This window comes from Agelaius tricolor, unplaced genomic scaffold (genome assembly GCF_023055355.1).
Source record: "Agelaius tricolor isolate 1412-34295 unplaced genomic scaffold, bAgeTri1.0.p SCAF_27, whole genome shotgun sequence".
In the NCBI taxonomy this organism is placed as follows: Eukaryota; Metazoa; Chordata; class Aves; order Passeriformes; family Icteridae; genus Agelaius; species Agelaius tricolor.
The window spans coordinates 6,297,194-6,309,895 of record NW_027269287.1 but is presented as its reverse complement, the minus strand read 5'-3'; the positions used below and the strand labels follow the sequence as shown (position 1 = coordinate 6,309,895).

Genomic DNA, 12,702 nt, shown 5'->3' with positions numbered 1-12,702 from the left:
AGATTGAGGATGAATGACAAAAATACTTAGAACCATACAAATTGCACCGCTGTAATTAAAATTATTACATTTACACACAACATGGAACTATTTTCAGGAATTATTCTTCAGAGATAAGAATTACATATAAAAGTTAATATGTAGAGTATTTAAACAAAAAAACAGGTCACAGACAGAAAAGCCTGTGGGCCCAAACAGACAATAATTTTCAAAATCCTTCAGAAGTTAGAATTGAGCACAGCATTCCAGACATGGAATGTCTTCTCACATTGCTATATCATCCATCAGTTTTCATTAAATATCCTCAGACTGTGTAATTTCACTTGAATTCCACACACAGGATATGAATATTGCATTAATTTTAGGTGTCATATATTGAAACTTTATGCTTTCCAAAAACATTTACACTGAAGAAGGTCTGTTCAGACACAGCCATGAAAGTGAAGAAGAGGAAAGCAAACATGTACTTACTCTACATTTTGAGATTTCAGCCTTTTTTCTTACCTGAGTACCCAAACAAGCAGCCATCATATGAGTGAGAAGTTTAGCTGCAAACATGGCACACCTGCTGCAGAAAAGGTGGGAGATGATAGCCAAAGTGAAACCTACACAGAAATGATAATGAAAAAAGTTTCAAAAAATAAGGCATATTTAAGTTTAGACTAATAAACTGTGCTATATTATCCAGCAGATGTTTCTCGAAGGCGCAGATTTCCTAAAAAACCCCAACCAACCAAACATTGCAGGGAGAATATGATCATTTTGCTTCACACTGGGATCACTCATGAGTTTATTTCAAGTACTAAAGTGTATTTAATGTTCCCATAGGCTTGGAAGCTAAAATAATTTCATAATGTAAACAAGCAATTTTTGAAAAGCGTTTCTTTGGTGTCCTGTTCTGCATGATATGGGTGATTATAATAATAGTTCTATTCAAAGCAAAGTAACAGTTCACTGTTCATATTAGTGCTTCCAAAAAATGTTTTTAGAAACAGTTACATAAAAAATGCACTATTGTAACAGATTTTTTTATTGGTGGCACTATTGTAACAGATAGTTATAACCTTCTAAATGCCAGTCTCCTATTGCATCTGTGTTAAGCATAGAAATTTGTTATAGCAGTAGAAATGACACCACTTTTTGTTTCACTAACTAATGGTAAACATGAACACAGCAAAGGCCCCTTTCCTACCAGTAAGTAGTTCCTGGGAAAAGGATTCTAGGAAAGTTAAGCCACCAGGAAAAACACTGCTAAATCTCAGAATTAATTGGAGTTAATTGTGCACTTTTACCCTTCAGTCAGGGCAGGATTTTGGGTAATTAAGGCAGATCTTTCAGGTCAGTCTTGAGATTGAATATTTGTTCAGCTACCAGTATTTGTAAGAGATAAGTAAAATAAATAATTGCTAAAAGTATTATATCTAAGTGTTTCAAAATTACTTAGTGATATTTACATGAACATTTACATGGTCTCTCTCTCTCTTTTTTAATATTCTTCTTTTTTATAATATTCTATTTTATTCTTCTTCTTTTTTTTAATATTCTATTCATACCCAAATGGAAATGTCAAGATATATGAAAAATATCCTTATCACTCCTAAACAATTTGTTACTTAAAACATTCATCTAAATCTAGTAATCTGTATCATCACACAAGTAAACATATTCAAATGGCCAAAAAACTGAAAGGCATTGGAAAGAATTTGCCTCAAGTTCAAAATAAACCCTTAACCAAGCTAAACGACTTTTATTTTTAAAAAACATTTTTATGACAAATACTGTAAGTGACTAGTTCTGAACAATGATCTGCATCTTTATTGATTCCAATTCAGCAAAATGTTTTCTAAGCTTTTGCATATTTTTTCTTCAGTTTCCATAGCATTTTGCATTTTACAGCATTTTGTTTCATCAACTTACTTGTTTTTTCTCTGTAATCCAGCAACAGTATTTTCAAATCTGCTTTGTTTTATGTGCTAAAATCTCCTTTTTTTAGTGTTAAATATAACCATCAATTTGTGTGGAGCAGGGAAAAAATTGAGAGGTCTTTCCTCTTTCTTTGTCTTTATTTTCTTTGGCTGACATTTAAAAAACATTAAGGAGCCTAGATTTAATCTGTTAGGGCAGTTTGCTTGGAAGGGATAAATAGGTGATTTAGCTGTTTGCACAATTTTTGTTACTCATATAGTGATGATCTAATATAGAAGTCATAAACCTCACAAGAAGCGCAACCAGACTCCCTTTTAAGGGGGTTAAATTAGTCAAGAATTCCATTTAGCATATTTCCTTAATAAGCCCATTGCTTTTAGTGCCCATAAATGCAAGAGTTCATTTTGAACCTAAATAATTCTGTGGTTCTGAGAAAATTTACTTTTCTTTGTGATTGCTGCAACAATAATAGTAAACGAGCTGCAATCTGAAAGGCTCCTTCAGAAGCCAAGTTGATTTCCGAACTTAGATCCCCTGCTTCCTGCCTCACATTTTGTGATTTATGCTGTTGAAGCTGCTAATGAAGAGTCATGTTAATTATAGGTTAAACTCTTAGGGTTTTTTCCCAAGATCTTGGGCAGCAGTAAGGCAGCAGAGTGTAAAGGAATCTATCTCCCCTGAGTTATCATTTCTGAGTGAAAATTCCAGCTAAAATTGTCAAAGAAATTTGACAAAGAGGATTACAGTACTCCTGCTAGAAACACAGATGAATTTAGGATTTTTAAGTTTCTTTCCCCAAATGAATGACATATTATCTCTTTTCAATAAATCATCCCAAGGAAACAGCCAATCAGGCAAGCAAGGGATATGCCAGGACCACATGTAGGAGATTTAAATTGTTCTAGGGAGCATGTTGAGCCAGACTGGGCAAACAGGGGCACAGCACAGCAGTGAGAGCATGGTACAGCAGCTTGTACAGGAGGAATGCAGCTGCTCTCCCGGCTCCTGGTGGTGGGTTGTGTAAGATGGGTGTCTTTTGGTTGGGTTTTTTTGGTTTTCTTTCTCCCGACTTGACTAGATCCAGTAGTGGTTTACAAATGGTCAAAAGCCTGCTGTTGCTGCCAGCAAAACTGCTAAGCCCAAAGAGAACCCGCCAAGAAGGACACAGCTGTCCAGATCCCTGGCTGCAGGGAGCCTGGGGCAGTACCAGAGCACAATGCAAAAGGCGCCTGTGTGTGATGTCAGCTGGTGATCTGCTCTGTCAGGTAGCAGAGCTTAAGCAAAAGGTAGAAAGGCTAAGGAGTATTAGGGAGAGCAAAAAGAGAAATCGACTGGTGGAGTTACAGCCTTGCAACCTGAGAGAACCTTGGCAGGAGTCAGAGGAGCCCTGTCCCTCTTACCATCAGGCAGAAGGAGGAGACCTAGCAGGCTGGAGGAAAGGAAATGGATGCCTACTCAGAGAGGTAGCAAAATTCCTTCCTGACCCCCGTCAGTTTCCCAGGTGCCCTTACAGAATAGGTACAAGGCCCTGGGTCCAGAGGCTCAGGCAGATGATGGCAAACAAAAGCATCTGGAGAGTCTCCCAGGTGCACTTTGTCTGTCAGACAGATCACAACCTCAGGAAATTAAGAATAGAAGAAGGGTAGTTGTGGAAAGTTCACCGCCTGAGGGGAGCTGAGGGCCCTGTATGTCACCCAGACCCATTCCACAGGGAAGTCTGCTGCTTTCCTGGGGCCCAGGTATGGGATATCAGCAGGAGATTCCCTGAACTAATTCATCCCTCTGATTATTACCCACTGCTGCTCGTCCAGGTTTGCAGTGATGACAAGAAGGGTACCAGGTCATTTGAAAGGACATCAGGGCTCTGGACTGATTGGTTGATGGGGCAGGAGCTCAGGTGTGGTTCTGCTCAGTTCCTTCAGGAGCAGGGATGAATGATAAAAGGAATAGAAAAACCCACATTATCACTGAATGGCTGCTTAAGGGCTGGTGCCATCAGAGGAATTTTGGTTTTTCTACCATGGGCAATTTTTACAGCACCAGGTCTGCCTGAGTCAGATGGGCTCCATCTGTTCAACAAGGGCAAAAGGATTCTAGCCCATGAGTTGGCAGGGCTGATTGAGAACGCTTTAAACTAGGTTTGAAGGAGGAAGGGGCGGAAGGGGATGAAACCAGGCGCTTGAGAGGTGACCCCAAGGGTGGTAAGCCAGAGTCAGGGGTGAAATCAGCAGCGCAGCTGAAGTGCATGTACACTGATGCGTGCAGTGTGGGTTACAAACAAGGGACTGGAAGCCATGGCACAGCAGGAAAGTGATGACAGAGTCACCATCACAGAAATGTGGTGGGATGACTTGCAGGACTGGAGCACTGCAGTGGATGGCTACAAGCTCTTCACAAGAGACAGGAGAGGGAGAAGAGGTGGAGGGGCGGCTCTGTATGTTAGGGAGGTTCTGGACACCATGGAACTTGAGATTAATGACAATAAGATCAAGTGCCATGGGTAAGAATCAGAGAAAGGCCATCAAGGCTGACATCCTGGTGGCTGGAGGATGTTTCAAGATTGCCAGCCCTTGTTCTTGTAGGACATTTAACCTGCCAGGTATCTGCTGGGAACTCAACACGGTGGAAAAGAGTCACTCTAGAGATTCTTGGAGTGTACAGAGGAGAGCTTCTTGTCACAGATGGTGAGTGAGCCTGCCAGGGGTGGGGCTCTGCTAGACCTGCTGTTGGCAAACAGAGAGGAGCTGGTGGGAGATGTGGTGGTCAGAGGCCATCTGGGGCACAGTGACCATGAAATAATAGAGTTCTTAATATTCAGTGAAACAAGGATATTGAAACTTCAATAAAACTTCTGAACTTCTACACAAGACTTCCAGAGGGTGGAATTCAGGATGCTTTTTAGGAGACTACCTTGGGAAACAGCCCTCAAAAGCAAAGAGATCCAGGAAAGTGGACATACTTCAAGAAAAAAATCCTGAAGGCACAGGAGCAGGCTGCCCCTGTGTGCCAAAATATGAGCCAGCAGGGATGTGAATGGGCTGCTCAGGGAGGTGGTGGAATCACCACCCTTGGATGTGTTTAAGAAAAGACTGGATGTGGCACCCAGTGCCATCGTCTAGTTGGCAAGGTGTTGTTAGGTCACAGGTTAAATTCGATGACCTCAAAAATCTTTTCCAACTTAGTGATATTTCTATGCCTGACATTTTTTTCCAGTGGCAAAATTTGTCATTGTGCAAATACCAGACAAGATGGCACCTCTAATAACATGAAGTTAGTTAACATTCATTCAATATTCCACTAAATAAAAAGATTGTCATCAGCTACCAAAAATGTTAATAATCAATCAACCAGTTTTACTGGTCATCAGTTGTTATTAAGGAGCAAACTGTCTTAAATGAACTGACCTGAAATACTGATGAATCCAGAAGAAAAAAAAGCCTCGTTGTATGAAGACAAGTTATCTGTTTGGGCATAAACTGCATAAATGGACATATGAGAACAGGAGCATTCCACATAATCTGATGTGTCATCAACCACTTTGCAGAACCCGCTATCGGACAGCCAGCTGCAAAACAAGTTTCACAAAGTTGGAAATGGACTTGCGTAATTCACATTTTAAGCAGGCTTAAAAATTTTTGCTGTATTCCTGGAATACCAACTTCCCTAAACTATTGCAGAGGTGTTTTCTGTAATCTGTCATGCACAGTGCTCAGAATAGCACATTTACATGAGATTAAAATGTTGTTTTTCATGTTTGGTTTTTTTTTTTTTAATTTTTGTAAATGTATTGAAATTAACTCTTTTTCATAGGGAATTTTTGTGGCCATGTTTTTAAAATTTCTGCTAGATTTCTAGGTCTGTCTGACTTTTCAAATAGTTAATTTATTTGCTCAACACCTTATCCTGTTATGGAGAACATTTTATACTGCTCTTTTTTGGTTTGAAACTAAAATTCAGGGTTCTTTTTGTTCTTTGGTTTTTGTTGAGTTTTTTTTCAGTATCGCTGAAGTGGTTTGGAAAAAGGATAAGGCATACCACAGGTGATAGCCTAAGCCAATTCTACTGGAATTTGTGCATAGATAAAAGGAGAGCAAACAGGTAGATTGTGGTGCATTTCCTCCTGAAAACAAACAGTTTGTATCAATAGGAGGCTGATATCATCCAGTTGGTCTAATGAAATTGAATCTAAATCAACTAGACTTCAACGGGATACAGAACATTATTATCTCCAAGTCATTAACACATTTATTGATGCAATTCTAGATTTATGGCCTGTCACTGTAACCTAATGCATCAATATACAATGTAAATAGTATTTTGATGAAAAAAGGGTGGAAGTCTGAGAAATATCTGAGATAGAATAACTACTCATTTTATTATAAAAAACGTTTTATGTACTGGTAAAATGGCCAGAAAAATTAAAAAAGACATGAAATGAATCAATTTTATATTTTTAAATTATTTAATTGGCGTTATCACATTTTAAATACATAGATTAATGGTAGAAAATATAAAACTAAACACAATAATAAAATAACCTTTCAGCAGCTTGATTCCAGAGGAGACATAGAGACTTCTGTGGAACAATCCGACTTCCTTCAGCATAAATACGATAAATGACTTCACTACTGTCTTTCAAAGGTTGTGAACTCTGACCCTTCAAGCTCATTGAAAAAACCTGAAACAACATGTACAATGTAAAGATATATTTAATATTAAGATTCAACACAGTGCTCATTTTAATCAGAGACAACCATGAAACACTTATTATGTTTTGAGCAATATCTAGATTAAAACTAATTCATGCAAAAAAAATTGCACTATCTTCAAACCTTGTTCTTCAGGGCAAGTTCTTTATCTCTAGTAAGGAACCACTGCTGACTGCTGTATTCTGTGAACTGTACAGATTCACAGTTCTCTTCTTGGGGAGATGGTAATACTACAGAGACCTCTAGTAGATGTTCAGGTACTTGAATAGAATCTCCATCTTTTCCATTAAATCTATGTCCATTGATTTGCTGAGGAAACCAGTTGTGAGCCATTATTGCAATATATGGGCAGCTGTCAAGGATATTTTTGCCTCTGTGGAAATGGAAAAACAATAAGGCTGGTAAGTGGGACCAAGCTTCACTATTCATCACATAATGACTCTAAAATGTATTTGTGATTTGTTAGTACTTTATTAATTCATCATTTTTAGACTTGTGATATTTAATTGGCACACTGTTTCAGTTTCTGTGGGAAAAAAAAAAAAGGCTGGATTTTTTACATATTTCAGCATCTTCATTTCTTCGGGATTTGCTCTTTCTGACCTGCAACTAAAACCTTTCCACAGTGAATTAGCTTACCAAAACACTCATTGTTACAACTTGATGTAGAACTGAGTCTAAAAAACAGGGGAGGCATTAAAATGGATGATGTTTCATTTTTTTTCCCAACAGATGATGCAAAATGCATGGAATAAAGAATTTTAACTTTTAAGTTCTAAACACTGAACACACATTCCACCACCAGCTGTTTAATAGATCCCCCATGTGGAAAAAAGGGTTTTTTCATGAGACCACCTGTCTCATGAAAAAGAATAATCACTTTCTCAGTCACCTATTTCTCCTGCCCATTAGTTTGATGAGGCTATTATGCTCTTGGAGACAAAACTAGCAATTTAAAACTACGAGCAGCTTTAAACATTTCAAAACAATGTTCGAGTGAGCAAAACCAAAAACATTCAAATTACAAAATGCCTGTATAAATTTTGGGTTGCAAACTTTCATCTAAGGCTTAGAACACAGCTCTGCATCATACAATCACATATTATTTTCTTTGCAAGAATAATGCATACTTTTCCAGACAATATTTGAGCTAGAGGTGCATCAATAGATCTCCTGACTCATATTCCCACATCTACCCCATACCAAAGTAACAGTTATGTGTTACACTCAATCTGGCAATGTGACACAGTGCTGTAAGATTATGTTGTGAGATTATGACACTGTAACAACACATTCACATATGGGTAACATACTAGATAGTAGATAAGTCCCTTTTCTGAAAATGTAATTTAGATTTTCTATATTGGTAAATTGTTTTTACAAAACAATTGTTTTTACATTGGTAAATGTATTTACAAAACATATTATGAATTCAAGCTTACTAACCTTTCTCCTGGTGATCCACACTTTATCCCAGTCAACAGAGAAAAAGCAAACTTCTCAGTCACCTCAGCAAGCAAGCTATATCCTTGTGTGTCCTTGCGTTTTGGGCTAGCCAGAGCACAGAGTATCTCATAGAATAGACTTCTACTTTTATCAGTGAGTAACAGTTCTTCACCTACACCTGTAACCTAATGAGAGCAGGAGAAATCAAACAACATTTTACACCAAGGAATCTGCTTGTAACATTTCCTCATGTTCAATAGTTTAGTGATATTTTCTCTGTGATTCCAATATTCAAACTGAAAGTTCAGAATATTTTTCCCAACTCCTGATCACATAGGAGTTTCCAAGGCATAAGACACAGTCTGTTAAAACTACGTAAAGATATGCTTACTAGGGGATTTGATTATTAAAGAAAGGATGTGGCATTTTTCATTCTTTTACAAACCAAAAATTTTTGAGTCCCAGAAGTTTTTAAATTATTTTCTCAATTTTCTTTGTGGCAGCAATCAAAAATGAATGGGTTTGTTATAATGCTTTGCATCTAGATATTTAGAAATTTTCCAGCTTCTATGCATTATTCCAAGAGTCCAGAAGAGACAGAATACCATAAAATTAATCCATAATTTTCACAGAAATTAGAGCAATGCTTAAGCATTCAGCTACCCTGAGAATCCAATTCCCCAAGCTACTAGAGAAAAAAAGACTGATGCTTGGTTTGACTACAGTACACTCCAGCTGGCCCAGGTAGGATTTGCTTGTGTGTTGACTGCAGTCTGCTGTATAGATAGGAGCATGGATTGTGCCAGGCCTAAAAGCAACAATGGTGTGAACCAAGAGTCAAGAAAACATAATAAGCTCTATGAAACTGCAGCAGCAAAAGGAAAATTGCACGGTAGAAAATCTAGAGCTACAAGTATGTATGCAAAATTAATACTAGTTGCTCATTTCAACCTATTTGATTTCTGATTTCTTGCCACCTCCTAACTAGTGGCAGACAAACTCCCTCCTTGATTGTGGGACTTCACAATTTCCATTTTTGCAGATTAAAACTAATTCATGCAAAAAAAATTGCACTATCTTCAAACCTTGTTCTTCAGGGCAAGTTCTTTATCTCTAGTAAGGAACCACTGCTGACTGCTGTATTCTGTGAACTGTACAGTGCTTCTGAGTCACTGCTGTGGATGTGATCTGCCTATATATATATATATATATATATATATATATATATATGTGTGTGTGTGTGTGTGTGTGTGTGTGTGTGTCTTGTGTTATTATACTCTAATTAATGTCATTAGTCATTTAAGAACAAACAGGATGTATTTACCTTATCTATTATATGCACCACAGCAGTAAGTTGCTCTTCTGTAGTTTCTGTAGCCACTTTGACATTCAGATTCTGAAGGATTCTGTGTAAAATGGTGTCATCAAGAGGCTGATGCAGTTGATCAATCAGTCCCCAAACTGGCAAGGAGTCCAAATCTGAGACAATGGTGATGTTAGAAGTACCATACACATCATCTATCCTGGCACCGCCTGTGGGATTAGAAAGTACAACCTGGAAACGTTTAGGAAATGGGTTTAAAGATCCTGTCTTTGGAGTCAGGGTCACATCCAGGAATGCATTTCTCTGTCCATGTTCAAAAGTCAATAAACCTTCAGACCTGGCAAAATCTTGTCCTGCCACAGCTGGAGATATGAAGGTCCGTCCAATAGGTTCAGGCTTTTGTAGTTCCTTAAAACAAACCGAAAGAGTTTTAGGTAACATTATGATAGATGTAATTGTTCAAAACCACCTGCTGTAGAACGTACTTTAGGTGGGTAAAAATAAAATGTGTAAAAAAGAAGTCCTCTTTCAAAAAGCAGCTGTGAGTGATGAAAATATTACATTTAAAATCATTATCTCCCTGAATTAGTAATCAATCAAACCTAGGAGAAGAATTACATATTGTCAATAGTAAAAAGGGTCTCTTTCTTTTCCAGAACATAAACCACAAAACTTTCTGAGTGAATAAATACTACAGAAATGTTAGCACATGTGTGAATTCCAGAATGGTTGATGTAAGACTATGACTGCAGCACAAAGTCCCTCACTTTAGGGTAGAGAAAAGCATTACAAATACATAGAAAACTAAATAAAAGTAAAGCAAAATTTTTGGAAATCTGTGTCCAAATTAATATCAATTCATGGTATTTTCAGTCCCAGAATACATACTTAAAAGATGAATAATCCATTTAATGCAAAGGCAAAGCAAATGCTATAAAATACATATATTCAGTAATGCTACATGGCCTTATTTCCTTGTGAAGCAACACTGGTTTTACCTTCCATGAGGTTTGCAGTTACTGTTTCATTCTTCGAAGTCTCATTCTTTTTGTCACTTGCCATAGCCTTGACATTACATCTGGTTATATAATAAACTTTCTTTAAGAGGAAACTAACGTCCTGAGCTATTATTCAACTGTATTATTTCTTCAAAAGTATATATTAATTTACTAAGGGCAGCTTGTATACTAACTCCTAAGTAAAGGTCTCCTACTGAATAAAATGAGGATTTTTATTTGTGAAATACTAGACCCCTTTAGAAAATATTTAGCTTTTATTAGTAGAGCTTATTTATGGAATAAATCAGACATTTTCTGAGTTCAGTAGAGAACCTGGTAAGTCAATGCAGCCTGTAACTGTTCAAAAGTGCAGTAGACATGATCACATCACCCACCTGTGGAAATTCCAGGGGGAAATTTCCTTTCGTTTATCCCTTCCCACTAGGAAATGGAAATAAGCAGAAATAAAAGCACTAATGACAAGAACAATGTCTAAGAAACCTTTGTAGGTTAAGATAAACATCAGTTTCCAGTTATTGCCTTCCTGTCTGCTGTGACCTCTTATTTTAAAGCATCTACTAATACTTTAGTATTTGGCCATGCACCCTCAAAACCTAAAAAATGTCTAAAGAAGGTTGGTTATAAAAATTATAAATGGATAAGAGATTGCCCACTATATTTTTGCTTAAATATACACTGGACAGTAGCAATTTCTTTTCCATTTAACAGCTAAATTATAGTGAATTCTTAGGTTGAATAAATGTGAAAATTTGTTACCATACAATCTAATTGAAACACTGGCCAATTACTATATAATAAATGGATGGAAATACAATGTAAACCTATATAGTTAAAATAGACATGCATTCAATATAAAAATAGAATGCAGAACCTTTTATTCTAAAGGGTAAGTTTATTATAAAGGGCAAGTATATAATAACTCACCCCCAAAACAATGATTTTAGGCATAAAATCACAAATATTCAAAGCTGATCAGGCTAACTACTACTGATGGTGGTAAACTTGAAAGAGTATCTCTTGTAACCTGTGCCCTCATGCTGGATTCACACATACTAAGGAAGTGGCAGGAATCATGTTTTTGCAATCTGCTAAAGGAGAAACTTCATCAGCTGCAATAATAATGAGTGAGGTGTGCATTTAAGAGAAAAAAGTGTCAACAGCTAGAAGAGTCTTTTGCTTTAGATGTAAACATCTCAAAAATTGTTGGATTATGGGTTTTTTTTACATAAAGGGCATAATCTGACAAAAAATTAATGGGGATGATAAAATTTACTTCAGCACATGCTATTTTTGATAAGAAGAACAATTTTTATGTTTATTACTCCAAGAATATTGAATAAAATTTGAATAATTCCTCTCTCTTTTCCTATATATGTTCTGGTACTAATAATAATTTTGTTCCCAAACAGAAGAGGTGTCCTGCTATCTGGATGTTGTAAATATAACCATCAGGATAAAAATTTCAGATGAAAAAGCCCCAAAAATTAAAGGCTCACAAGAGCCTTAGAACAAAGAAAAAAATATATTAGATGCCTGGCTGACCATAATCTTTGAGGCCACTGAAAGATATTGCTAAAAAAAATATTCTTGACAATGCAATAAGAAAAAGTTCTTTTAATAATGGAAAACCAAAGAAGCTAGGCTCAGCAAATGTTTGACTGTTTCCTGAAAAAAATGCTAATTACAGTGATATTTACTGTAAAGAATGATCAAATATTTATTATTATTTAATTAATTTCAATTATAAAATGAAGCATAAAATCCATGATTTTACGAATGGTTTGGGTTGAAAAGGATCTTAAAGATCATCTAGTTCCAAAGCCCCTGCAGTGGACAGGGACAACAGGTTGCTCAGAGCTCCATTGAACCTGACCTTGAACACCTACAGGGATATGGCATCCACAGCTTCTCTTGCCAGTGCCTCACCACCCTCACAGTAAAGAATTTCTTCCTGATATTTAATCTAAACCTACTGTCTCTCAGTTTTAAGCCATTCCCTCTTGTCACTACATGCCCTTGCCAAAAGTCCCTCTCCAGCTTTCAGATAGGCTTCCTTTAGGCACTAGAAGGCTGCAATTGGGTCAGCACAAAGCTGCCTCTTCTCATGGCTGAACTATCCCAATTCTCTCAGCATTCCTCAGAGCACAGGTGCTCCATCCCTCTGATGAACTGAGTGGCCTCCTCTGGTCTTGCTCCAACAGCTCCATGTCCTTCCTGTGCTGAGGACCCCAGAGCTGGAGGCAGCTCTGCAGGTGGGGTCTCACCAGAGTGGGGCAGA

General features: G+C 37.3%; 1 protein-coding gene across 9 annotated transcripts in view; it reads right to left on the bottom strand.

Annotated features, from left to right (window-relative positions):
- Positions 1-12,702, bottom strand: part of ADGRV1 (adhesion G protein-coupled receptor V1) — a 288,663-nt gene that overhangs the window by 139,829 nt on the left and 136,132 nt on the right. For all 9 annotated transcript variants that reach the window (XR_011682574.1, XM_071448717.1, XM_071448721.1 and 6 more), the window contains 6 exons: positions 9,406-9,813; positions 8,082-8,266; positions 6,759-7,008; positions 6,465-6,604; positions 5,331-5,491; positions 505-605 (listed from right to left, as the gene is read on the bottom strand). Coding sequence is in view for 8 of the 9 variants with exons in the window: in XM_071448717.1 (XP_071304818.1) it covers positions 505-605; positions 5,331-5,491; positions 6,465-6,604; positions 6,759-7,008; positions 8,082-8,266; positions 9,406-9,813 (1,245 nt within the window). In the remaining variant the exon portion in view is untranslated. The remainder of the gene's footprint in view (positions 1-504; positions 606-5,330; positions 5,492-6,464; positions 6,605-6,758; positions 7,009-8,081; positions 8,267-9,405; positions 9,814-12,702) is intronic.